The sequence below is a fragment of the Pinus tabuliformis genome, chromosome 8 (assembly GCF_031772625.1).
Source record: "Pinus tabuliformis cultivar Carrire ecotype Pingquan chromosome 8, CPIR1, whole genome shotgun sequence".
Taxonomy (NCBI): Eukaryota; Viridiplantae; Streptophyta; class Pinopsida; order Pinales; family Pinaceae; genus Pinus; species Pinus tabuliformis.
Window position 1 is genome coordinate 1,963,502,024 of NC_142294.1, and position 27,247 is coordinate 1,963,529,270.

A 27,247-nucleotide genomic window follows, 5' to 3' on the forward strand; every position below is an offset into this window, starting at 1 on the left:
GAAACGTTTGTAAAAGGCTCAACCTCTACCACAATAGAAAAAGGAAATGGATAGAAAACGTATGCAGCAATGGCTGGAGGATCTATTGAAAAAAGAGAGGATTCCTAGTAGAACAGAAGATTCAAGATCAATAAGAAGGATCATGGATAACAGTGTCACGAAGGTATCCCCCTCTCAGGTATCAAAATATCTTTCTTGTCGTTTGTTAGTCATGTGGAAATTTTGGACATAAAGCTGTAAATTGTCAGGCTTATGGTAGGAACAAAAACAATCTTGGAAGGTCTTTCAGGAATGATTATCCCAGAAACTCGCAGGAGGATTACAAGCAAAATTACAACAGGTTTGGTTATTTAAGCAATGAAGTAGAATGCTATAAATGCAACAACTTTGGACATTTGGCTAAATATTGCAGGTTAATCGTTCTCCCAAGGGAATCACCGTAGAATCAAAATGCTCATGTCTGGAGAAGGAAAACTGAAAGATGTGCTTTTGCTCTTAAAGCTCAAAGCAAGAAGAATGTGTGGTATGTTGATAGTGGCTGCTCAACACATATGACTGAAGACAAGAATAAATTTATATCTCTAAAAGAAGGAAAGGATGGAACAATGTCTTTTGGAAATGACAGATCTACAAATGTTATAGGAACAGGTACAATCAAGCTTGGAAGTAAGGATGCTACAATAGAGGATGTGCTTCTCATTGAAAATATGAATCATAGTCTACTAAGTGTAATTCAAATGTGTGATTAGGGACATACGCTTCTCTTTGACTCAAAGAAATGTGAAATAAAGAGAGAAAACCGACCAACTGATAACTATTGCAACTAGGACTCCAAACGACATATATACTTTGGATGAGACTACTAAAGGTTGTTTCTTCACAAAAGAAGACAAAAGTTGGCTCTGGCATAGACAAATGGGACATATAAACTTCGGCAACCTTGTTAGAATTAGTAAAAAGGAGGTTGTGAGAGAATTGTTGTTGATTTCAAACCAACCAGTGCTATATGTAAACATTGCAGGCATGGAAAACAGACAAGAGTTGAATTCAAGACAAAAGAACATTCCACATCAAAACCATTGGAATTGATACACGTTGATTTGTGCAGACTGATGAAGACTAAGGACTGGATGGTGAACAATACTTCATGCTAATGATTGACGATTACACTAGGATGACAATAGTCAGCTTTTTGAAGAAAACGTTCGAAGCATTTGAATGTTTTAGAATCTTCAAGGAAATGGTTGAAAATGAAACTGATTTGAAGATTAAATGTTTGAGATCGGATAACGGTGGAGAATTCACATCCAAAGAATTTCAACATTTCTGTGAAGAACATGGAATAAAAAGGCAGTTCTCAACAGCTAGGACACCACAACAAAATGGAGTTGTCGAAAGGAAGAATAGAACTGTAGAAGAAATGGCCAGAACAATGCTGAATGATTCAAAATTGGATAACAAATTTTGGGTTCAGGCAATTGATACAGTTGTGTACATTTTGAACAAAGGATTACTTAGGAGCAATTGTGATAAGACTCCATATGAACTATGGAGAGGAAGACCAACAAATGTCAAACATTTTTGAGTTTTTGGAAGCAAATGCTACATCAAAAGGGAAGACTAGAAAACAAGAAAATTTGACTCTCGGGTAGATGAAGGCATCTTTGTTGGCTATTCACGCAAAAGGAAAGCATACAAATGTTACAATCAGAGACTTAACTGAATAGTTGAAAGCATCAATGTAACATTTGATGAAGATTGTGGACCAAAGATTGAACAAGGAAACTCCTCTTCAAGCAAACTAGAGACACAAGAGACAAAACTAGAAAGGGTCAAAGAGGAAGCCCTGGAGCAAGCACAATCAAATGAGGAAACAACTGCCAACCAGGAAGAGACTAGAGGTGAACAACATGCACCTTCTAAGACTTCCAAGAAATGGTACCAAAAAAATCATCATTTAGACCAAATCATTGGGAACATTGATGAAGGCATAGGAACCAAAAGAAACCAGCAGCGACAAACTTTAGAACAAGCACATCTTGCACTCTTGGCCACATTTGAGCCTAGTAGCTTTCAAGAAGCCAATCACGATGAACATTGGGTAGCTGCTATGAACGAGGAATTGGATCAAATTGAAAAGAATGATACTTGGGAATTGGTTCCACGAGCGAAGGACAAAAATGTCATTGGCACAAAATGGGTTTTCAAGAACAAGCTAAATGAGGATGGACAAGTTACCAAGAACAAAGCAAGATTGGTCTGCAAAGGGTATGCACAAGTTGAAGGAATAGATTTCAAAGAGACATTTCCACCCGTTGCCAGGATGGAAGCCGTTAGAATGTTATTGGCCTATGCATGTTCGAGGTGTTGAAGAATGTAACTAGTGGCGATCTTCATAATTGTATTTGTCAAAAGAAAGAATTTTTTTTTTTTTTTTGACTTATTAAAGCATGGGTTACATGCTTGGGTCAATGGTCAATAGGTCAAACCACCCATTGAGTGCTCTAGGATTTTTGCACTAAGTCAAAGTCAAAATCATTATGTAAAAGACCCTTCTTGGGCTCAATGTAACAAAGAAAGAAATTTATTTTAGTCATGTTAACCCCTCCACCATCAAGTCGGCCTCAAGCTCAACAAGTTGGCCTCAAACACACAAGTCGACCTTAAGCTCATCATGTCGGTCTTAAGAACAGATTCCAAGCACTATAAATAGCAAGTGAGCTCGACCTATTTGGGAGTACTTGGATTTGCACTACAAGAAAAGAAGTATGAAGTGCGAATATCAAAAGAAGCCTTTCCCAAAGCAAGAGGGGGAAGGGAAGGCCCAACGAAGAAGGAAGAAGCCTGAAATTTTTCTGTTTTGTCACACATGTGAAAGGATTAAAGGTATGGAGGATGAAGGTACAAGATCATGATTACAAAATGAATTGCAGAAGGACCGAAGCCCTAATTGACTAGTTGAATGGATGGTTTGAGGTCTGATTTGATGCATGGAGGTAAGGTCTTTGTCTTAGGTGAAGCTTGTCCCAATTTAATTTGGAGCACTCGGGCACAAGTGCACTAAGGGCAAGGCCCATTACATTGAGGTATATTTAGACAGTGAGCCGGATGAGGAGGTTGAGTTTGGCGCAGGTCAGGGAGATGAGGGGGCACAGTGTTCAGCAGGAGCACCACCTCAACCACTCCATGGAGGAGGACCATTCGTTCCATTTGGGGGAGTTCTCGCTTCACTTTGGGGAGTCCCGAAGTACTTGACACTCAGGATCAGAGGCACTGTACAGGGGTAGTGGGTGTCAGTTCAAGTAGACGGTGGGGCCACCCACAACTTTATTGATGTTCTGATGGTGGAGCAGAGGGGCACCCATACAGAGATGTTTGAGGGGTTCTCGGTTCTGGTGCCAGGAGAACGGACAATGCAGTGCATGAAGTATGTTCTCATCTTGACTCTAACGATGGGGAACAAATCCATCACTGATCATTTCTTTGTGGTTGATGTTCCAAACACCAACATGGTGTTGGGAGTCTAGTGTTTGTAATTGTTGGGGAGGGTCACCACTGATTGGCAGAAGATGGTGATGGAGTTCACGGGTCTAGATGGGAAGCCGATAGTGTTGAAGGGAACACACTCCTACCCACCCCAGATAGTCTCTGCTCATCGGATGGAGGCAAATTTGCGGCATGGAAAGTGCGCAGTGGAGCTCAGGATTTCAGAGATGGGGACTCAAACACGACTTGTGCATCTTGACATATTCCCACTAGGGGGTTTTTGGGGAGATTCCTCCAGGAAGACCACTAGATAAGGGATTCGATTGAGAGGGTGATACAAGAGCTACTGAAATTGGGGCACATCAGTCCTAGTTCGAGTCCCTTTGCTTCTTTCGTGGTGTTGGTGAAGAAGAAGGACAAGACTCTCCGCATGTGTATCAACTACAGGGCCTTCAACAAGAAGACGCTGAAGAATAGATATCCCATCCCACGCATTGATGAGCTGATGGGCGATCTTAAAGGAGCGATATCCTTCTTTAAGATAGATCTGCGTTCGGGGTATCACCAGATCCGGGTGAGGGAGCAGGACATCCCCAAGACTGCCTTTCACTGTCACTATGGACACTTCGAGTTTTCGGTGATGCCCTTTGGGCTAACCAACGCATTAGCCACATTTCAGTCTTGTATGAACCACATGTTCCATGGGCAGTCGCGACGTTTTTTCCTTGTCTTCTTTGAAGACATTCTTATCTATAGCCGGACTTGGGAGGAGCACCTCCAAGACCTAGATGAAGTACTGTGCATACTTGAGAAGCAGCAGTTGTATACAAAGATGTCCAAATGTGAGTTTGGATTGACTAAGATGTTGTACCTTGGGCACGTGATAGGAGAGGATGGAGTGAAGGTACACCAGGAGAAGATTAGGGCCATCTTGGATTGGCATACGCCCAAGAATGTGACTGAGCTGAGGGGATTCTTGGGCATTTGTACGTACTACAGGAGGTTTGTGAGGGGATTCTCACAACTTGCAGCACCCCTCACGGATTTGACGAAGAAGGGGGCCTTTGAGTGGACGCAGGTGGCATAGGAGGCATTTGAACGCCTCAAGAAGGTAATGAGCAACTGTCTCGTGTTGGACTTGTTGGATTTCACACGGCCGTTTGTGCTGGAGTGTGATGCCTCGAGTGAAGGGGTTGGAGCTGTGTTGACGCAGGGAGGCCACCCTATAGCGTTTGAGAGCAGGAAATTGCTGCCCCATGAGCGTTGTACTCTATTTATGACAAAGAGATGTTGGCTGTGATGCATGCACTAGCCAAGTTCAGGTAGTATTTAGTGGGCAACCTGTTCAAGGTGAAGACTGACCACAACAGTCTTCGGTTTTTCCTGGAGCAACAAACATTACAGGAGAGGCATAAAAAATGGATAAGTAAACTCCAAGCATACGGCTTTAAGATTGAGTACATCAAGGGCAAACATAACGTGGTAGCGGATGCACTTTCTCGGAGGCCCACAACACTATCTCTGATGGACATCACTTAGGATTGGAAGGCTCAACTCTTGGTTGAGTATTCCAAGGATAGGCAGGCTTGCGAGATACTGGATGGCATATGTGGGGATGATAGGTTCAGGGTGATGGATGACGTGATATATTACGATACGATCTACTTGGTGCCAGGATCTCAACTCAGAGAGAAGATTATGCAGGCAACTCATGACTCCCCTCTAGTAGGGCACCCTAGATTCCTCAAGACGTACTGTGCCATCAGGGAGCGTTTTTCATGGAGGGGTCTCAAGGGAGGCGTACGGAGGCACGTGCAAGAGTGCGTAGCCTTTCAGAGGGACAAGGGGGAGCTATCCCACCCAGCAGGGCTACTTCAACCGCTCCCTATCCTAGAGAGGAAATGGGAGAGTGTGTCCATGGAATTCATCACGGGTCTCCCAGTTGCATAGGGACAAGATTGCATCTATGTTGTGGTGGATGGATTGACCAAGTTTGCTAATTTCTTCGCTATCCCTTTGAGGTCTTCAACCTCTCAGGTAGCAGAGTTGTTCTTTAGGGAGGTATTCCGACTACATGGTCTTCCAAAAACCATAGTCAGTGATCGAGACAACAGGTTTATGGGGGATTTTTCGCACGAGTTGTTCAGACTGGTGGGGACATCTTGAATTTTCTAAGTCTATCCGTTAGAAAATTAATCTGTATTCTGCTGGTTTATTTCTTCTACTTGTTTAAATTCAAACAAGTTATTTAATACATTTAAATACCGAAATAAACACAATACAGTCATAACATCTACAGATCATCAACTGAAAGAAAACAAGCACACAAGTGACACCATTATTTTTGGACAAATGTCCCCGGAAAAACCTAATGCGGGAAAACCGATGCAGCGATTCAGAGGGTTATATTATTATGCAGTCTATCTGAGTACAACTGGGTGCCTAACCGGCTCACCCGACAGAGAAAAATACACGACAGCGATACCTCTATATTCGAAAACAGGTATTCAGAAAACTTGTCCAATGAAACCCTCTCCAACACAACTGAAGCTCAGCGCTGGCCCTTCTAGCCTCTGCGTCAGCCTTTTGCTAACCTGTGTCAACCCTAGGACCCTCTGCGTTGGCCCTCTGAGGCACTGCGCAGCCTCTGGGACCCTTTGCGTAACTTCCTCTGCCCTCTGCTTGGATGACGCAGTCCCTCTGGGCTCTGCGCTGTAGATGTTGGGCTCTGCGTAGCCTAGACTGGCTGCTGCTCTCGCTCTCTCTGCTTCTGTGCTGGTCTCTCAGTATTGTCCCTGCCTCTCTGCCTTGTACTCACTACCCCTCGCTGCTGATCACTGATTCAACTTTACTTAGCAACCTCGTTCTAGCAAAATGAATGATTGATCACTCTTGTGTGTTCTCCAACTGACCCTCAAGCCTCTTCTTATACTTTTCTCGTTGGTCCATCAACGACCGAGATTAAATTTCTAATCAACGGCTAAGATTAGATTTGGCTTGATCCATGACTTTTGGAACCTTCTAACCCAGTTTTATATTAATACCCATTAATATTTTATTTTTCCTAAGTTTAGACTTAAGAACTCCATTAAAAATATTAATTATTTTAATATTTCCCAAACCGGGTACAATCTGTCCAAACCATTTCTGGGTCTTGGAGATCTCATGTGCTTTAGCCTCTCCACCAATTTTCATGGCTAGAGCACATCCGATGGTACCCCAAATCAACAGGGCAGAGCTCATTCCTAGTACTATTTATCACCCTCAGACGGATGGGCAGACCAAGATTGTGAACAAGTGGCTGGAGGGGTACCTGCATAACTATGTGACTGGGAAACAGAGAGCGTGGGTGAAGTGGCTTCACCTGGGAGAATTCTGCTACAACACCACCTACCATATGTCGATTGGTATGTCTCCTTTCCGAGCTCTTTATGGATATGATGCACTTTCTTTCTCTAACATGATTTTTGGAGATAGCAGGGCCCCAGGGGCAAAGGACTTGGTCCAAGAGAGCCAAGAGATCCTCAGGGCTCTCAAGGACAATTTACAGATGGCACAGAACCAATAGAAAATGTATGCTGACAGGCATAGGGTGGAGAGGCAGTTTGAGGTGGGGGACATGGTTTACTTACGTCTCCAACCTTACCGACAGTCATCACTGAAGCAGAAGGGGGCCAAGAAGCTCAAGCCCCATTTCTATGGGCCTTACAGAGTGACCATAAGAGTTGGGGAGGTAGCATATGAGATGGAGCTACCCCCAGGGAGCCAGATCCATAATGTATTCCACGTCTCATGCCTGAAAAGGGCTTTGGGACAACATATTGCAATAACCACTGAACTGCCTCCTTTGGATGACGAGGGGAAATTGGTACTGACGCCAGAGGCCATCTTGGCGACACAGGAGAGGAAGTTGAGAAGCAGGGTCATCAGGGAGTACTTGGTGAGATGGAAGGACTTGCTGGTTGAGGATGCCGCATGGGAGAGTGAGTAGATTTTGCAGCATCCCGCATTACAGTTGCTTGAGGGCAAGCAACATTTGGGAGGGAGGACTGTAATGTCCCATCTCAATAAATATTACTAAGGGAAGGATTATAATTTTGCAATTTTGGACACCAACTTAGGAAAAGTGGGTCGAATAATTGAGTTGGTGGAATGTGGGGGCCACCCCTCATGAAATACGCACCCCTTGAAAGGAAAATCGATTTTGCTAAGGGAGATCAAAATATTTGGTGGAGACCCACAAGAAAAATGGAAGCAACAAATATCAATAGGAGGATGAGAGCAACTATTGGGACCTTTTTTTATAGTTTGACAAACTAAACCATTGTTGCTCAAGCTGCTTAGTTGAGTCACAAAGTGTTGTTCAACACTAGAGATTTCCGAGGGGAAATCTCACCCTTTCTTCGGTGGACCACGAGTGCCACCCTAGGGAGGTATTACCATAATTTTGTGTAGGCTTGGAGAGCATATTGTAGGTGGTACGAGTTATCTTGCCTCAGACTGGACACAGGAAAGGAAGCCACGTAGTCTTGTGGGAGAGCATTCCGGTGACAAGAGCATTGAGCCTTTGTAGATCTCTCCCTTGGTCAATTTGTAGTGGATTTATGGAGAAATTACAGGCTAGGAGAGTGTGATTTGCTCAGGACAAAATTCCTTTGCCGAGGACTGCGCAGTCCCTGTCATGGGCTGTGTAGTTCATGGTGGAGAAAATTGTGGGGAAGGCTTGGGGAAGGATTTTGGGTAGAATTGAGTTGGGGGTGCAAGAAGGTTGCTTAGGGGATATTTCTCAATATTTTGGAGGGGTTGCAGAGACAAAATTCCTACAAGCCGTAATTTTCTGGCAGTGGAGGAGCCCATAGAATTTAGGGGTGATTTTGGAGCGTCAAAACTAGATCAAATCATTTCTCGGTTTTTGGTGGAGAGTCCAAGATTAATTTGGTAGAATTTTCTAGACATTTTTGGAGGCTCAAACAGGGGTTCCTTTCAGCTAGTAGTGCAAAAATTCTAGGGCCAATGCAGTACCTTTTGGAGGAGTTGTTCCCTTTGCATTCGGGCAGCATTTTCTCACCTGGGATTGTCTAGCTTGCCTTGGCAAGCCCAGGTGCACACATTTCATGCATTGTACTCCTCTTTATATATAATAAAATGGCTGAATTTTGGTGCAGTTCCGGTGCAATTCTGGGTGTTTAATGGCTGTCTGAAAATTTCCTGTTTGCTTGTGTATTTTTGCTTAATATCACTTTCAATTTTCCTCTTAGAAATATTACACAGATTTGGAGGAGCATAAGGTTTTCCTTCTTTGTAGTTAAGGAACCACTGACGAAGTCACAAAGATTATGAAGAAAAAGCACATCAAGACAATGTTTTCTCCTCCCAACACTATTCATAAACTTCTTAGATTGGTTAAAGATCCAGTTTACCCTTAAGCAATAAAAGGGGTCTATAAAATTTTGTGCTCTTGTGGCAAGTCTTACATTGGTGACACTGTTTGCTCAATTAGGACAAAGGAAAATGGGACAGATATTCACCATAATTGTATTCACTTCTTAGCACTTGCTGAGCTTTCTCACGAAACCAAGCATCCCATCCACTAAGAGGAGAAGCTCAGATTGTCACGAAAAAATAGACCACATTTCAGAAGGATGCATAAGGTAGGCTGTTAGAGATTGGGAAGGTGTACAATAACTTGCATAGGGGGTGACAGCCATATGATTAGTGATGCTTGGTTACCCATCCTTTTGGAGTCAAAATAACATGTATGAACTTTCAAGTATGCATAACTGCTCGTAAAATAAGGTAAGATAATACAATAGTATCAATATGTTGTGGGAATGCAAAGGGCAGCTCCTATATAAAAAGATGAAACACATATCTAAGCTAAGATCTTAAACTAATAGTTGGTAAATAAAGTGCTGATAAGAAAAGAAACTAAAATGATACATATATCACGAAGTGCAACAATCAAAAATCTCTAAAGGGGCGCCTTGGAGGAGGATAAAAGGGGAAGAGAAGGAGCCTACAAACTCATAAGGTAGTCAAGTTATAAAGTAAGCATTTCAAGTTGTAAAGCACCTTCTCTTAGTGAAAGTTAAAATGGAATTTTCTTGAACAAAAACAAACAAATGGATTGTGGTAATGAAAAAGAGGGAAGAGTTATAATAGTTTTATACAGTTTGTTTAGAGAGACACAGAAACTTAGCTTGCCTGTGAGCATTAGACTTGGAAGAAGTTGTTTCATGCTTCCTTTTGAGGTAAACACACATAGGCAAGATTGTTCGTACCCATCCTTTTGAACTTCATTCATTGAGACTATACTCAACAAGACCAAGACCATCGTCTACTCAAGCTCAAAATGATATCCTTCTACAAAAAGTAAAGAGTAGTGGACTGGCAGTTGTGGATGGTCATCTCAATGTACATTGTAAACAGACATGAAAGTATACAATGGTGATACAACCATTGTTGTGATATTCTCTGTTGCAAGATTTATTTGAAATTGTCGAGTCTCAAATCTCAAATATATTTGTATGCAAGAAAATTTCATGGGAATGAGTACATTTTATTTCAGTTTGATATCTTCTTTCTTCCAAGGAAAATCTTGTGGGGAAACTCTCGGGTACTTTCTCATGTTTCATGGACAGTACATAGTGTAGACCTGTCAGTGCTGATTATAGCACCTTACCCGGTAAGGACATTGAATGAGGCATGCAACGGAGGCAGCCAGCTTGGGGGATTGACACCAAGACCTCTTGCATGAAGCTCAAAGCATTTAAACACTTGAGCTACCCCACTGGGCTATTTTGGGTTTATATCTGGATGCATGTGGTGTCCTATAGCTTCCATAGTGAAGTCAGGACACATTATCTTTTTATATTGTTCCTTAGTAACTTATAGCTGATCTCTGCTAGTATCAGTTCACTTATTATCGTCATTGATGCTGTGAGATATAACCAGGTTGTGTGTATAATGTCTGGATTAAAGTCAATCTATTGTAAGGTTCCCTAAAAACTTTCTTACTATAAGTTAATCATTAAGTGAATCTTTAAGTTTATTCGTCATCTATTTCCCGTATGTTGAGTAACACAAGGGTGTTTGTTGTTCTCAGTTCAACTTCTTCAGAGGTGTTGCGAGTTGATATCTACCACCATATTTGTGGCCTTTCTTTATCGCTTGTTCTTCATAACTTTGCAATGTGCATTTTTTTTGTGTGTGTGTGTGTGAGCGCATTTATGGAAGGATGGGGGTGAGAACAACTTCTTCATAGGAAATTGTTAGTCTTCACCTATCATGTATTTTGTCCTGAATTTCTGGTACAGATTTACATAGCTATCCTGTTTTTGCCTGCAATTGGTTTTCAATGCGCCACATGCATACAGAGGTTCTAAAAATTAAATCTGCAGTCTTTCCACAATAGATTTGGCTTTTTGTCATATGGATAAAGAGAAGCATACTCTGTGCCAGAAATTCGTAGTATACTACTGCAATAAAATATGATGAAAAACTTTAAGACACGTGTCACAATATCATTTGATTCTCTCCTGAAGTTATAAATGAATTAATATACACTATCCATATTGAAGGCGGATTGTCCTCTACTGTTAGGATGGTAATGTGTTTTCGACACAACTGCAGCTTATCATGAGAAGACCTTAGAATCTAGGTATCATTAAGAAAGAATGACACTATGCATGTTGGAAAAAATGGGCTACACTTTAGCACTTTACACAGAATTATGATACAGTGTGACAGTTTTTCTTGCCACATGAAGGTTGAAATACATACATGAAACGTTACAAAATTCACTTCTGTAGAGTGTCATCACCGGAATGCATACAAGTGGACCTACCCCACATATACTTAAACAACTGCTTTCATTGGCAGCTTTCAACCAGGGATATAGGCACAAAGCGACTCATTCAGTTTCTGAAATGTCACCGGTTTTGCAACAAAGGAGTCCATTCCATTTGCATAACATTCAGCAATACCCTCGGCCAAAGCATTGGCTGTCATCTGCAACAAATTGGGAGTCTGTTAAGTAATTTCAAGGCTTCCTGGACAACACCCAGCAATTAGGGGCAAAAGTAAACGTGTGCTGATGCATGTTAATTTTGTCTATATGTACAATTTGCTTTTCTTGAGATGTAAATATTTTAATATAATACACAAGGAGTATTTACCATGTAATACAGAGGTCTGACTGAACTATTAGGAACAATGCTATGCCCGGATGTTAACATAATTCAAATATCATCATATCAGACTAACAATGACAGCACTTGGAAATATCTAACATATTTATTGCCAATTTCCAGCTAGCTGATAGGCACACAAATCAGATAAGTCAGGATTACCGTTTCATGATTGTAATATGAGGCAAAGGAACCCTAGCATGCCAAAAATTTGTTTGAAGATGGAGTAATTCACTTATATATATTGTCACATTCATTATGTCAGGTTTTTCCATTGCAAGAAACCAATTCTATTTTCCATTTTTCTGTCACCCAAAACATTCATATATCAACTTGACGTTTGATCCTGTCATATTAATCCAAGGTGCAAAAACTGGAAATAATCTGTGCAATTTCCTGAGGGCAGTCATTGTTCTTTGTACATTTCCTTATTATTCTATTAATTGTGTATGGCACCCAGGGCCCTAAAGACCCAAAAAATAACATCAGTCAATAAATCAATTTAAAAAATAATAAACAATATGTTCCATCGCCCTATGGAGAATGATTGCATGCTGTCTATTGCTGATACTGATGTTCATAGTGGTAGACCGCATTATTATTTAATGTGAAACCATTTTTTTAACAAATAAAATTTGTAAAGCAGGGTCTGATTAATTGTCAACCCGGTTGAGAAATCTAGCATGGACATGATACCTGAACGTATATGTGTGTTTATGTGTAACAGGGAGAGTATTTAATTCTGTCTTTTTAGATTTTGAAAAGTTGCCAATAGTGTTGTTTTTTTTCTTTTCAAAATACATTAAACACTTGCTTTAGCAACTTGTTTTAGTTGGTTAGTATTCATGCATAGGAGCCCATATTTTGTAGCATCATTCAACCTTATCTACCTTCTACCATCTGCAATGTGAATGCGTTTTGTAGTTTGATACTTATGAACATTATTAATGAACCTAAAAACTAGTGTTGGTTTTAAACGTGATAAAAACGGAAGTTCTAAGAGTTAATAAGCGTTTTGGTATGGGTTGTGAAAATTCGGCTAACCCCGAATCCTATTGCAGCAACTGATGTTATTTCTTCTATTTGTTAAATATAATTAAACAAATTATTTGCTGTGTGCTAAGGCAAATATCAAAACAAATACACTGCAACCTTCACAAAGAAAATACTGCGGAAGAAATAGATGCACACACACACAAAATACACCATTATTTTTCGACTAAGTCCCCGGAAAAACCCAACTTGGGAAAATCGGTGCAGCAGATGAGGGTTTTGATATTATGCAGTAGTGAAAATCTGAGTACAAATTATGGATGCTTAAACTAGCAATCCAAACAGAGAAATAACTGGCAATAATAACTAGTGAGAAAAATTTCTCACTCCACAGGCGATCCAACACTGACCTCAGCTCGAATTGAGCTGCTCCTTGCTCCCTCTGCGCAGTCACTGCGTCAACCTATGCAATTACTGCGTCCCACAAGCTCGGAACTGTGTCTCCTCTCACTGTCTCGTCAGCTGCTGTCTGGGAAACTGATACTCTTTGCCTCCAGACCCTCTGCCCAACTTCTGGCTCAGAATTTCTCCTTCTCCCCAGCAAAACGAAAATCTCCCCAAGAGGGCTCTGCGCTGCCTCTCTGTGGCAATCACTACCTCTCTACAATGTACTCGCTGGAACTGGAAAAGCTTCCTCCGACCTCACTATCTCTGCCCCTCTCTCACTACTTCGATCTCACTGAATCACCTCCGGCAACTGAATGCTGCTACTCTGGAGATCGATTTCCCAGCAAAATCGAATGCTCAACTGATTTGGTGTATCTTCTCCAAGCCCCATCAACTTCTTCTTATAATCCTCCGTTGAGACTTCAACGACCACGATTAAATCTTAATCGATGGCTAGGATTAACTAGAAATCGATCCATGTACTTTTCTAGAACATTCTCACCATGACTTAATTAATTTTGATTAATTAATCATATTTCCTAAGTTTAGACTTAGGAAATATTAAAAATTGACTAATAAATCTAATTAACGTGAAAATTCTATCACTGCAACATCTGATTTACTTTTCCTACTTATTCTTCAATAAGTTATTTATGAAATTCCTTCAATAAACATTAAAATAAATTCTGTTGCAGATATCACACCATAATACAGAAACAAACACATGTACAAGAATCAACACATTGACACAGATATTTTGGACAATAGTCGCCGGAAAAACCCAGTGGGGGAAAACCGGTGCAGCAAGGGAGGATTTTATTATTTAGCAATTTTTCAGTACAACAGGGTGCCAAACTGGCATACCCATAGAGAGAAATTCTCTAGCACTTCTCCTAGTCCCAGCGTTAGCTTGGCTGACCTCCGCGTGGCTCCCAGACACTTTGCGTCAGCCTTGGGCCTCTCTGCGTCACCCACGCAGGCCCTCTAGTGATTGTGCAGTCTCCTGCTGCATCTGCGTCTGCTTGAAATGCCCTGCGTCTACCTCTCCTGCCTCAACGCTGGTCTCCAGTGGCTGATCCTTTCTCTCTGTTCCGTATTTGCTGCCTCCTGACTGCTCACCAGAACACTAGTTCAAATTTCTCAGCTAACCTCGCTCCAGATATTGAACTGACTGGTCTCCCTCAGTGTGTCCTCCAAGTGATCCTCAAGCCTCCTCTTATACTTTTCTCGTTGACAAATCAACGACCGAGATTAAGTCTCTAATCAACGGCTAAGATTAACTTTGGCTTGATCCATGACTTTTGGACCCTTCTAACACAGTTTTATATTAATTCACATTAATATTTTATTTTCCCTAAGTTTAGACTTAGGGACTCCATTAAAAATATTAATTATTTTAATATCTCCCAAACTGTTTAGAATCTGTCCAAACCATTTCTGGGTATTGGAGATCTCATGTGCTTTAGCCTCTCCACCAATTTTCGTGGCTAGAGCACATCCGATGCTACCCAAAATCAACACTCCCTCTTAGCAAGGACTGTGCTCTAGTAATATTCCTCACTGAGTATCACCCTGATCATTCGGCATCAGTCCCTGTGTTGATGCTAAGCCTCCCTACCCAACATCCTTTGCACTGCTACATCCTGTACTGCTGCCCATGGCTCTGCTACTGCCACTGTTGCATCTGTACGACAACTCCCTCTGCATCTGTGCTGCTGCTGGTCCTTTCTCCCAACACTGCATCCACATTGCAACTCCCTCTGCATCCGTGCAGTTATCACTCCCATTTATGTTACTGAAACGGGTTCTTTACCATCCCCATCTTTTCCCTGAAATAGTCAAACTTTGTCCTTCCAAGGGCCTTGGTGAGGATGTTCGCCACCTGTTCTCCTGTAGGAGTGTAGCTCAATTGTACAACTCCTCGTTGGACACAGTCCCTGACAAAGTGACACCAGATATCAATATGCTTCGACCTATCATGAAACACTGGATTTTCAAAGAGCTTGATGCAACTCTAATTATCGCACATGATCTTGATCGCCTCCATATTCCTTTTGAATAGGTTCACAAGCAGTTTTCTAAGCCATATGGCCTCACACGAAGCTGTTCTTGCCGCCATATATTCTGTCTTAGATGAGCTCAGAGCCATAGACTTCTGTTTCCTACTGCACCAGGAGGTCATTCCTGATCCAATGTTGAAACAGTACCCAAAGGTACTTTTCCGATCCACTTAAGTTCCTGCCCAATTTGCATCAGTAAATCCAGTCAATTTGATATCCTTACTCCTGGTGTACAAGAGTCCATAATTGATTGTTCCCTGTAAATACTTAAGAACATGTTTGGCTGCTGCCTAGTGCACCCTCTTTGGTTCCACCATGAACTGACTGAGGGTGTTGATAGCATAGCAAATGTCTGGCCTGGTATTGACCAAATACATCAGGGACCTTATGATCTGCCTGTATAAGGTGGGATGAACATCCTTGTTTTCTGATGCATCAATCTTCTTCCAGTTGGTGATCATTGGAGTAGCCATGGGTCTACAGTCCTCCATCTTGAATCTCCTCAGGATTTTTGTAGCATATCTCCCTTGCCCAAGGAAGATCTCTCCTTTTTGCTGCCAAACTTCCAACCCTAGGAAATAATGCATCTGTCCCAAATCCTTCATATCGAATTCTGTGGCTAGATTCTTCTTGCAGTCCCCGATGAGCCTGGATGATCCTGTCAAAAAGAGATCATCCACATACAATACTAAGATTAACGACTCATTCTCTACAACTAGATAGTAGAGATTTGGATCTGTGTCACTCTTGACAAATCCCATCTTCTGCAAGTAGCCATCGATTCGACCATACCATGCTCTAGGTGCCTGTTTCAGCCCATACAAGACTTTTTTCAACCTGCATACATGATACTTCTTCTCATGTGTCTCAAAGCCCTTTGGTTGTTCAATGTATACCTCTTCTTCTATTACTCCGTTTAGAAGAGCCGTTTTGACATCCATCTGATGAATCTCCCATCCCATCTGAGCTGCAAGAGATATCATGGTCCTAATAGACGTAGAGCTGGCTACTGGGGCGAAGGTCTCCTTGTAGTCAATTCCTTCCTTTTGAGCATACCCCTTAGCCACAAACCTGGCCTTGTATTTATCAACACTGCCATTTGCAGCGTATTTGATCTTGTAGATCCATCTCGAACCTACCACTGATCTGTCTTGAGGCCTTGACACTACCTCCCAGACATCGTTCACCATTATGGAGTTGTACTCCTCTACCATCGCGTCTAGCCAAACCTGATGTTGAGCTCCCTCCTTGAAACTGGTAGGCTCCCCATCCTGAGCTAGTAATGCCTGATATCTATCTCGCTATTTTCGCTCCCTCTTATTGTTTCTTGGCGCACCGATGAAGTCCTCTGCATCTTGCAGAATCTGACGAAGTTCCTTGCTAGTTCTTCCTTTGCCAGCAGGTGCTTCTGTTAGCTCCTCCTCCTCATCCTGAGAATCTTCCTAACCCGAGGAAGAATTTTTTACTTCCGTTGGTTGAAGAGGCTTAACCAGCGGCTCCTCTTTTGACTGCTCCTTGGAAGGCATCTCACGAGATTTTTTGAAAGCCCTGTCCTCCATGAACTTTACATCTCGTCGAACTACTACCTTCCTCTTTTCCTCTGGTATGCGGCAATATGCTAAACTCCCAGATATCCTGAAATGATTGACTTTAGGTGTCTTCCCGGTGAAAACTCTCTGGAGTAATCTTGCCCAACGTCCGATGAGGAGTCCTGTTCTTTATTTCTGCTACTCCATTCTGCTCCAGATTGTAGGGAGTTGTCCACTCTCTTCTAATGCCCTCCTTAGTGCAAAAATCAGTGAAGTCCTTATCGACATACTCTCCACCATTATCTGAGCGCAAAACTTTTATTTTCTTCCCAGTCAGATTCTCCACCAGAGCCTTGAACTCTTTGAATCGACAGAAAACCTCGTCCTTGGTTTTCAGAAAATAAATCCAAGTTTTCCTTGAGTGGTCATCAATGAAGGTAAGGAAATACTCGACACCACTGAGAGCTTTGACGGACATAGGTCCGCAGATATCTGAGTGTATCAATCCTAGTACACTCTTGGCCCTGTGTTTGCTCCTAGGAAATGCTGCCTTGGCATACTTTCCTAGAGCGCATCCTCTGCATACATCATCTCGTTCCGTACTCAGATTCGGAACTCCTGTTACAGTGCTCCTGAGAATTCTCAGAGCTCCATGGTGCAAATGACCCATTCTTCTGTGCCATAGTTCATTCAAGTCCTTGTCTCCATGACTGCCTATTAGTGCCATTGGTGATTCTAGTTGTAATCTATACAACCTGTTACTTTTGATCCCGATCTGCACTTTCTTTTTCCAGCTCGGGTGTTTGACGTATACCTTCTCCTTGATGAAGTAGACGCCATAGCCCTTGCCTTGAAGTTGTGACACGGAAAGTAAGTTCATCCCTAATCCTGTTACATGCAACACATTTGTAGCACGGAACCGTTCTCCTGATTTTGTTTGAAAAACTGTGGTACCCTTCCCTACTGGAGGACACTTTGCCTTGTGCCCCATGGTGATCTGAAAGTTCATCTTCTCTTCTCGATATTCTAAGAAACATTCCCTGATTCTCGTCATATGCCACGAGGCTCCACTGTTTATATACCATACTTTTGATGATGCAGAACTAGTCATACAAGCCACTTCTTCTTCTAGCCTGGAAGCCAACATAGAGAAATTGAAGTCTCTTTCTCTTGTGCAATCTTCTGAAAATCTGTGCGAGTTCCCTGACGTGGATGCCTCTACATCGTGGTCTCGACCCATAATTGATTTTCCCTTTCTGTCTCTGATTACTCGCTCTGATACCATGTGAAAATTCTATCACTGCAACATCTGATTTACTTTTCCTACTTATTCTTCAATAAGTTATTTATGAAATTCCTTCAATAAACATTAAAATAAATTCTACTGCAGATATCACACCGTAATACAGAAACAAATACATGTACAAGAATCAACACATTGACACAGATATTTTGGACAATAGTCCCCGGAAAAACCTAGTGTGGGAAAACTGGTGCAACAAGGGAGGATTTTATTATTTAGCAATTCTTCAGTACAACAGGGTGCCAAATTGCCTTACCCACAGAGAAAAATTCTCTAGCACTTCTCCTAGTCCCAACGTCAACTTGGCTGACCTCTGCGTGGCTCCCAGACACTGTGTCAGCCCTGGGCCTCTTTGCGTCACCCACACAAGCCCTCTAGTGACTGCGTAGTCTCCTGTTGCCTCTGCATCTGCCTGAAATGCCTTGCGTCTGCCTCTCCTGCCTCAGCGCTGGTCTCTAGTGGCTAATCCCTTCTCTCTGTTCCGTACTTGCTGCCTCCTGATTGCTCACCAGACCACTAGTTCGAATTTTTCAGCTAACCCCGCTCTAGAAATTGAACTCACTGGTCTCCCTCAGTGTGTCCTCCAAGTGACCCTCAAGCCTCCTCTTATACTTTTCTCGTTGACAAATCAACGACCGAGATTAAGTCCCTAATCAACGACTAAGATTAACTCTGGCTTGATCCATGACTTTTGGACCCTTCTAACACAGTTTTATATTAATTCACATTAATATTTTATTTTCCCTAAGGTTAGACTTAGGGACTCCATTAAAAATATCAATTATTTTAATATCTCCCAACTGTTTAAAATCTACCCAAACCATTTCTGGGTATTGGAGATCTCATGTGCTTTAGCCTCTCCACCAATTTTTGTGGCTAGAGCACATTCGATGCTACCCCAAATCAACAATTAAGTAGTCTCTAGGTGGAATTTCCAGAAACGATTTATGGGTTTTGGAGAATACATGTATTCTAGCCTCTCCACCAAATCTCGTGGTTAGAACACATCCGATGCTACAAAAACTAACACTCCCTCTTCGCGAGAAATGTGTTTTAGTGCTGCAACCCACTGAAACAACACCCTGTCTCTGCATCATCTCCTGTCACGCTGCTGATGTTTGGCTGCTGCTGCCCACCAACCACTGCGCAACTCTGATATGTGCTGCATCTGTGTTGCTGCTGACTCTACTGAACTGCTGCCAACACTGCATCTGCACTGCAACTCCCTCTCCATCTGCTGCTGCTACAACTGCAACATTTGCAACTGAAAAGCATCCTAAATACTGAATCAACTGTGATAAGTATGATGCTTCTCTCACCCAAGTCTCTGACTGTTGCTAGTATCTGCGCTGTCACTGAGGTATCTACATCGCTGCCAACTCTACACTGCGCTCCCCAACATCTGACATGCAACTAGACTCTGCATTTGTCAATCTGGCATCTGACTGCATCTACTGCTACTGATCGATCCTGCTACTGAAATACTGTGGGCTCCCGTAGCAAGGTTCTGATTCAATAGGTGGACTTCCTCAAGAATCCTGCCCATTTGTAGCACTCTGGGGCTACAAAAACAAATCACCCCATTTCACTCCTGGGGGTATGTCAGCAAACATAGAAAAGTCTTCCTCCAGCGTGGAGGAAAGCCTATCGATCTCTGCTAATGTTGCCTGCTGGTCCTGCTTCTCCTCTTTGTCCTTCTTCCTGAGAGGACACTAGGTGTTGTAGTGGCCAAGCTCACCACATCTAAAGAACGTGACCTTTGACAGGTCCTTCTTTTGCTACTCCCCTTGTCCTTGACTGGGACCGTTCGATGTGAGGGCCACATTATCCTCCTGCTTCACCTGCTTCGACCTGATGCTGCTGCCACTGATGGAACTCTTCACTAAGTCTTGTCTCAACTCCTCTTGCTGCAAATCGACCCACATCCTGTCCCACTTTGGAGGGGTTTCTCTCCCCAAAATGCTTTTGGACGAATACTTGCCACTCATCGGAGACACTGTTGAGTGCCAATCGTACTAGCTTTGTGGCTTGAGGTGCTGCTCCAACAACTGACAGTTGATCCCAGATCTCCTGAATCTTGGTGAGGTAGGGGTCTATGTGTTCCCCTTTTTGAATCTTGGTCCATCTTAGCTTCTCCTCCAAGTACATTTTCCGCTGCTCGGAAGTGCCTTGGTACAACGTGGAAAGTGTATCCCACATCTCCTTGGTCATTCCTTGGCTTGCTATGTGTGATACAATGTGATCTCGAACACCGTCAAGAATCAACTTCTTTGCCCTCGCCATCTCCTTTCGCTATTCCTTTAGCTAATCTGCATCCTGGGGAATAGCTACCACTGCATCAATATATGGCTTCAAGCCATATTCATCCAGAAGGAAGGACATCCTTGCCTTCCAGATGACATAGTTGGAAGCACCGTCCAACTTGTCTTGATCTCGTAGCCATCTCATCAAAATAAGTCGAAATCCTCCTCTTCTCTTCTACTCAGCTGCTGCTAGGCTCTACGCACTCCATACTGGAGTGAGTAAATTTACTCACAACGACTACTGATCTGCAAGAGAAAATTGAACTTCTGAAGCTAGAAGTCTCTGAGGAAAATTTCCCTTAATGTGTGCTCTTTCTTCCTCCTGATGCTATTTTTCACTAGCAACTGCTGCAAAATACTGCGTCCAGCTAGATATTTGCTTAGCAAGGAAAATACTGGTTGCTCCCTTTGCATCTGGTAATCCTCGAACTGGAGAAATTCGATTTCTTTGTCGTTCTCTCAGAGAAATCGATTTTTCCTCGAGAAATTGACCCTCCCGGCCAAGAAACTGTGCTGCCTCAGAGGGTTTCAAACTGTTGTTTACACAGAGCTACGAAATTCCTCTTCCCTTCTGCTACTGAGCTCTTTGGCTAATCTGCACTTTGATGCCATGTGAAAATTCGTCTAACCCCGATTCCTATTGCAGCAACTGATGTTATTTCTTCTATTTGTTAATTTAATTAAACAAATTATTTGTTGTGTGCTACTACAAATATTGAAACAAATACACTGCAACCTTCAAAAATAAAATACTGCGGAAGAAATAAAAACACTAGAAGAAGTAGATGCACACACACAAAATACACTGCTATTTTTGGACTAAGTCCTAGAAAAACCCAACTTGGGAAAACTGGTGCAACAGTTGAGGGTTTTGATATTATGCAGTAGTGAAAATCTGAGTACAAACTATGGATGCTTAAACTAGCAATCCAAACAGAGAAATGACTAACAATAATAATTAGTGAGAAAGATTTCTCACTCCACAAGCAATCCAACACCGACCTCAACTCGAATTGAGCTGCTCCTTGCTCCCTCTGCGCAGTCATTGCGTCAACCTACGTAGTTATTGCGTCCCACAAGCTCAGAACTGCGTCTCCTCTCACTGTCTCGTCAATTGCTGTATGGGAAACTGATACTCTTTGCCTCTGGACCCTTTGCCCAGCTTCTGGCTTAGAATCTCTCCTTCTCCCCAGCAAAACGGAAATCTCCCCAAGAGGATCTGTGCTGCCTCTCTGTGGAAATCACTGACTCTCCACAATGTATTCGCCGGAACTGGAAAAGCTTTCTCTGGCCTCACTATCTCTGCCCCTCACTGAATCACCTCCGGCAACTGAATGCTACTACTCTGGAGATCAATTTCCCAACAAAATCGAATGCTCAATTGATTTGGTGTATCTTCTCCAAGCCCCATCGACTTCTTCTTATAATCCTCTGTTGAGACTTCAACGGCCACGATTAAATCTTAATCGATGGCTAGGATTAACTAGAAATCGATCCATGTATTTTTCTAGAACATTCTCACCATGACTTAATTAATTCTGATTAATCAATCATATTTCTTAAGTTTAGACTTTGGAAATATTAAAAATTGACTAATAAATCTAATTAAGAATCTTAATCGAGAGCTAGGATTAACTAGAAATCGATCCATGTACTTTTCTAGAACATTCTCACCATGACTTAATTAATTTTGATTAATTAATCATATTTCCTAAGTTTAGACTTAGGAAATATTAAAAATTGACTAATAAATCTAATTAAGCCGTCTCTAGGTGGAATTTCCAGAAACAATTTCTGGGTTTTGGGGAATACATGTATTCCATCCTCTCCACCGAATCTTGTGGCTAGAACACATCTGATGCTACAAAAACTAACATGGGTTAACTTTGTATGAAGTGAGCTAAAGTTTCACCAATTGGAGCTACATCAGAGACCTGGACATGTGAACAAAGCTCCTATGGGTGTAAGCATGGATACTGGATGGTCTTTTGATAAGAGGTATTAAGTCGAAAAGAGTTTCAACCACTTTGACCATGGGGGTTGTGTGTGAGTATAACTGATGCATTGGCTAATCATGGTGATAGATTGTTTGAGTACTGACCTTTTATATAAAAGTACAATATAGTAATCCTGGTAGCCAAGTGGGGGTTTCAAATCTTCTGGATGGGGTTAATGTGGTTTCATGGTACATGTGAACATAACATGTTATTGAAGAGGAATAAAGGGCTTCTGTTTTCACTTTACTCAGTGCAAAATCCTAAAGGAAATGAAGGAAAATGCTGTCAGGGATAATGCTTTTGCCTGATGTTAACCAGCAGATCCAAGAAAATGAATCTGATCATCCGATTCTATAATATTATTTATATCTAGTTCAATCTGATCACTTCCAGATCTCTTGACATTCTGAAATCTGCTATCCTAACCAGATGAGTAGAAGTACACAAACTAATAAAATGGGATAGGAAAAGTTAAAATAAATGCAATCGTGGTTGTTTATGTAAAATCAATGATTGGTTAAGTAATTGTTAATGGAATTTGAAAACAAAAGCAGTAATTTGATTTCCTTCTAATTTCAGATAATGGAATGCTTTGATGTTCTTGCACACTTAAATATCGCCATTGAAGGTTAAAACTATAAGAAATTACAGTCATTTTATCTAATCCAGAAAATGTAAAGGGAATGGTTTGCAACTTTGCTGTCTAGTTTTACACAAGCTTTTTCAATTCACAAATGGAGAGTCAGTTTATATTGCAAAAAGAAAGCTGCATGCATGGAAACAAAAATTAACAGATGTTATGCTGAACTGCCAAGCAAAGAATGCCAAAAAAACTTGCCACTAGTTATGCAAGTGCTTGGATTGAAAAAAAAAGCCGTCAAAATTACCATATAGCTGAATTGTGGAAAGGGATTGGTTTCACTTACTGCAATTATTGGTGTTCTCTTCCTGTGAAGAGATTTTTCTTGACAGCCCAGTTGGGGTTCTGTGGAACAATCAGATATGCCCACTCCTGCTGCTTCAGCAGCATCCCAGTTACCGGTCCGCTCATATGCACGAATCAACCGAGTGGCTTCGAGGCCATCCATTACTGGCATACAGACATCCTGCAGGGTTCAGCATAACTGTCCCATAGTATCATTAAGTATATAAATTGGCGGGTCTTAATATATATTGAAAATTGCACCAAATAAAATCTAGAGTTGTAATAACAGTGTTTTCATTAGTATGCAATAAATGGACATAATCACTATTTCAATAAAAAATGATTTTCTAAAATTTGAATTATCACAGAAGCATGCTGTGTACTAGAAGGTTTTAAACTCTAGAGTTATATAATTGAGAAATTGAACAATGCAACTTCAAAGATCGCTCACAGATTTGAACTATTAACATAATTAGTTTTGCATGTTATAAAGTAATTAGGCAAAATTTTATGATCATGAGTGATGAAAAGATTACTCTTTTAACCTTCTGGACTCAGGCAAAATTTTAATAAGCCATCTTTAGAATCAAATAGAAAGACCATATCTCATTGAGAATTCTTTTCAGCCTCAAATTAGTCATGTCTGCAGACAGGAAATATGGAAACAATCTTCAGTGTTCCCCATGGCCAATCACCCTGACCTTCATTTCTTCAAATAGTTGTGATTCCTTAGAAGGCATCATTTGCGAGTGACTCATTAGAGCCAGTGTTGCAAACATCTCGATAACATCCTGATTTTATCTTGAAATCACGATTTTTTGGCCTAGCCGATGTTTGCTGATTTTTAAATATATTTTTATGGTATTGTAATTTTGCCGATGTTTGCCAATTTTTACCGACATTTTCCCGATTTTTACGATTTTTTGGTTTTCCGTACCCTTGCCAATTTTATCCCGATGCCGATGTTCACAACATTGATTAGAGCACAAAACTGTGTGGGCGAATTTTGTGCCAATTAGGGTAAATTGGCTAAATTTTTCTGGCCATGGATCTCTTTTCTTCTTCTTATCATTCCTTTTTCCTTGTCTTTCTCTTTTCATATTTTCTCTTTCCTTGTTTTTTTTTCCGTCTTTTTCCCTTTTCTTCCTCCATCGTTGATTTCCAGATTGCGTAGAGCATGGGGCTTCTATCCTACTGCATCGTCCCATTGCGCTGCACACTATCTTTGGCTGTCTCTGCATTGTTGAGTTGCATGATCATCTCGGTAGACTCATGCATAGCCACATTCCATTCCCTCTACATGCTGCATCATCTCCTTTCACAATCCTTGCTTTGTGTTGCACACTCCCCTATCTCCAACCTCCGCATCACAATGCAAGATGTGGAGCACAAAGAACTTTACCCCTTTTCACACTCATTCCCTCCCTTCCCATTCCATGTTTTTTTCTGCACACTCCACTATCCCCAACCTCCGCATCACAATGCAAGATGTGGAGCACAAAGAACTTCACTCCTTTTCACACTCATTGCTTGCTTTGCATTCCTTGTCAAGGAACTTAATACTTGGCCAGTAGTGCAAACATATGGAGAAGGAGATGCCGGGCGGCAAAATAGAGCCAAGGGGAACTTAAGATGGATTAGGACGAGGCATTGACATATGGCGTGGATGCGACGATGTGGCATGATAATTGGGCATGGGCACAACCATCGAGCTCTAGAATTATCATGTGGCAGGACAAAGACAGGGTCATGAGCCTTTCACCCTAATACAAAGTAGAAACCTTTTTCAATATAAATATTATCTATTCTATTCACATATCCATATGGTATAAATGAAAAAGGGCAAAGTCTAATGGCCAGGATTCGACGGGAGTAGGGATCTACCATTGTGTTATAATAGAAAAGGGGAAAATCTAACGACCAAGATTTGATGGAAGCAAAGATCTATGGCTGTTGTAGCTTGTCCTAAAGAGCATCAATTTCAGTTTGGTCAACCAAATGCTTAAAAGAGGGATCATTGAAGAGCAATGAAGGCAAGAAATCAGACAAAGAGTACATCCACATTTTTAATATCCAGCTTTAGTGCACCAAGTTTCTATAAGATGAAAATGTTATATTAAAGGCGTAGTTTAGTTTGATGCATGTTGCTCAACGTTGGTTAGAAGATTTCTTGAATGTCATGAAAGAAGGGAATATGCATTTGTTGTAGAGCCACCCAAGAAGTTATGATGGACCTAGAGTGTGTCGTGATGCAAGGAGAGAGTAAGACTGCGTATTGATGGTTGAAACTTTATCAGATATCAAATTTGTCTTCATCAAATAAGAGCTTTGGTCTATAATTGAAACAAGAATTTGGAAGTATGAACATAAATTAATGAAGGAGCTGGTCTTAAGAAAATGAAGTTTTCCTTTAACAAGTGGGTACAAGGACAAAGATCTCCACTAAGTATATTAGAGGATAAAATAACAGAAATATCATCTACGATTTTGTCACAGATGATCTATTGTATTTAATATTATTATAATGAGAAGACATTTGTTTGATTTAGTAAAACTTGATCACTCTATATTTGCTTTATTTAAACGAAGAATCAAGAGAAGCAAAGCATTGGATCCTTGGGGTTTGATCCCTCGTTCATTGTAAATTCTATTGGGTTTGGATCTTTATTGCACAAAATTCCTAAATTGTTCACCTATAACCAAACACATCCAAATGGTTCGCATGTCACATATTCCATGTGTTGGACATGAATACGTGAGGAAATGTGTCCGACATGTGCCAAACATGTGACCTAAAATACGAACATGTGTCTTGTGCAAAAGTGGCCCGTGGCCCATAAAATCACACTTTGCCCCTCCTTCAAGCTCATTTCACTCAGGTTGGAGGTCTAAGAGGTTTGGGAGTGTGGCTAAGGGATATTATGTTGTGTTATAAAGGATCCCAAGTGTTGGGTAAGTGGATTTGTCCACTAGTCTTCAAGATTTTTTCCTACAATAGTCCATTTTCTTCATTTCGCAGAAATCATGGCTCAGTCATTGAGGGAAGCTCGAAAGGACAAAGGAAAGGGAGGAATGCCCCCACTGATGTTGTCCCCCCTCTTTCATTTTCATCAAGGTTTGCTAGTGTTCCATTTGTTGGAAGTGTGGTTGCAACAACAACTTAAAATACTGGAAAAAAAACATTGTTTGAGCAAGACAACAAGCTCAAGAGAAAAATTATCCATTGTCGAAGAATGTTACAAGACATCAAGGGGTCAGACCATAAGGGTAGGAGGAAATGTTCTTTGGACATGTAGTCTTTACCATAGTCAATTTAATAGCACCTACTTTTGAGTTAAGGGTGATCCTCTTGAGGGATCATTCCCCACACTAGCAAATACAAAGAGATTAGATTGGATATAGAGGAGGAGGATGGAGGAGAGAGCAGTGGCAATGATATTGATTTTGATGATGATGACATGGAGGACTACTGACAAGCATGAGAACAATCTATGGGACCTCTTGATACTATCATTGTACATGTGGCTTTGTCCACTTTTATTTATTTTTATCGTTATTCCTAGTTAGAAAAAAAATACAATCATTTAGAAGTAGTTTGTAGTATATCTAGGGGTGATAATATGGGGTACAAAGGGAGGTACCCAAGGGAATATGTAATAATGGGATGGGCCATAGTAATAAATAAGGTGGTTAACCCATATCATATAAGGCACCACAAGTAGTTAGCAATAATGTAATAAGCCCATGGTATTAGATAGATGGTATTGAGAGAACCATGGTAATGACCCATGGTATTGTATGTATGAGGCCTATATAGGGACTAGAGACTCCCCATTGAGAGATGTCAAGGAATTATTGTATGAACAGGCATATGGCTTGTGGAGTGTTCTCCTTCCTTAAGGAGTGAATGTATGGTGTTGCCCTACCTTAAGGGTTTGATATGGAAAGTCTCTAGCCTCTATATAGGTCTTATACATACAATACCATGGGTCATTACCATGGTTCCCTCAATACC

At 41.3% G+C, this 27,247-nt stretch overlaps 1 protein-coding gene and 1 long non-coding RNA gene across 2 annotated transcripts in view; one reads left to right on the forward strand and one right to left on the reverse strand.

The window, feature by feature from the left end:
- The window catches only part of LOC149244319 (uncharacterized), a 301,816-nt gene that overhangs the window by 57,283 nt on the left and 217,286 nt on the right, over positions 1 to 27,247 (forward strand). The gene's annotated exons all lie outside the window — the stretch shown is intronic.
- HK5 (histidine kinase 5) overlaps positions 11,341 to 27,247 on the reverse strand; it is a 327,201-nt gene continuing 311,294 nt past the window's right edge. Inside the window, exons 12-13 of the mRNA XM_089374807.1 lie at positions 23,234 to 23,413; positions 11,341 to 11,496 (exon numbers count right to left, since the gene is read on the reverse strand). Coding sequence (XP_089230933.1) covers positions 11,371 to 11,496; positions 23,234 to 23,413 — 306 coding nt within the window. The 3' untranslated portion in view covers positions 11,341 to 11,370. The remainder of the gene's footprint in view (positions 11,497 to 23,233; positions 23,414 to 27,247) is intronic.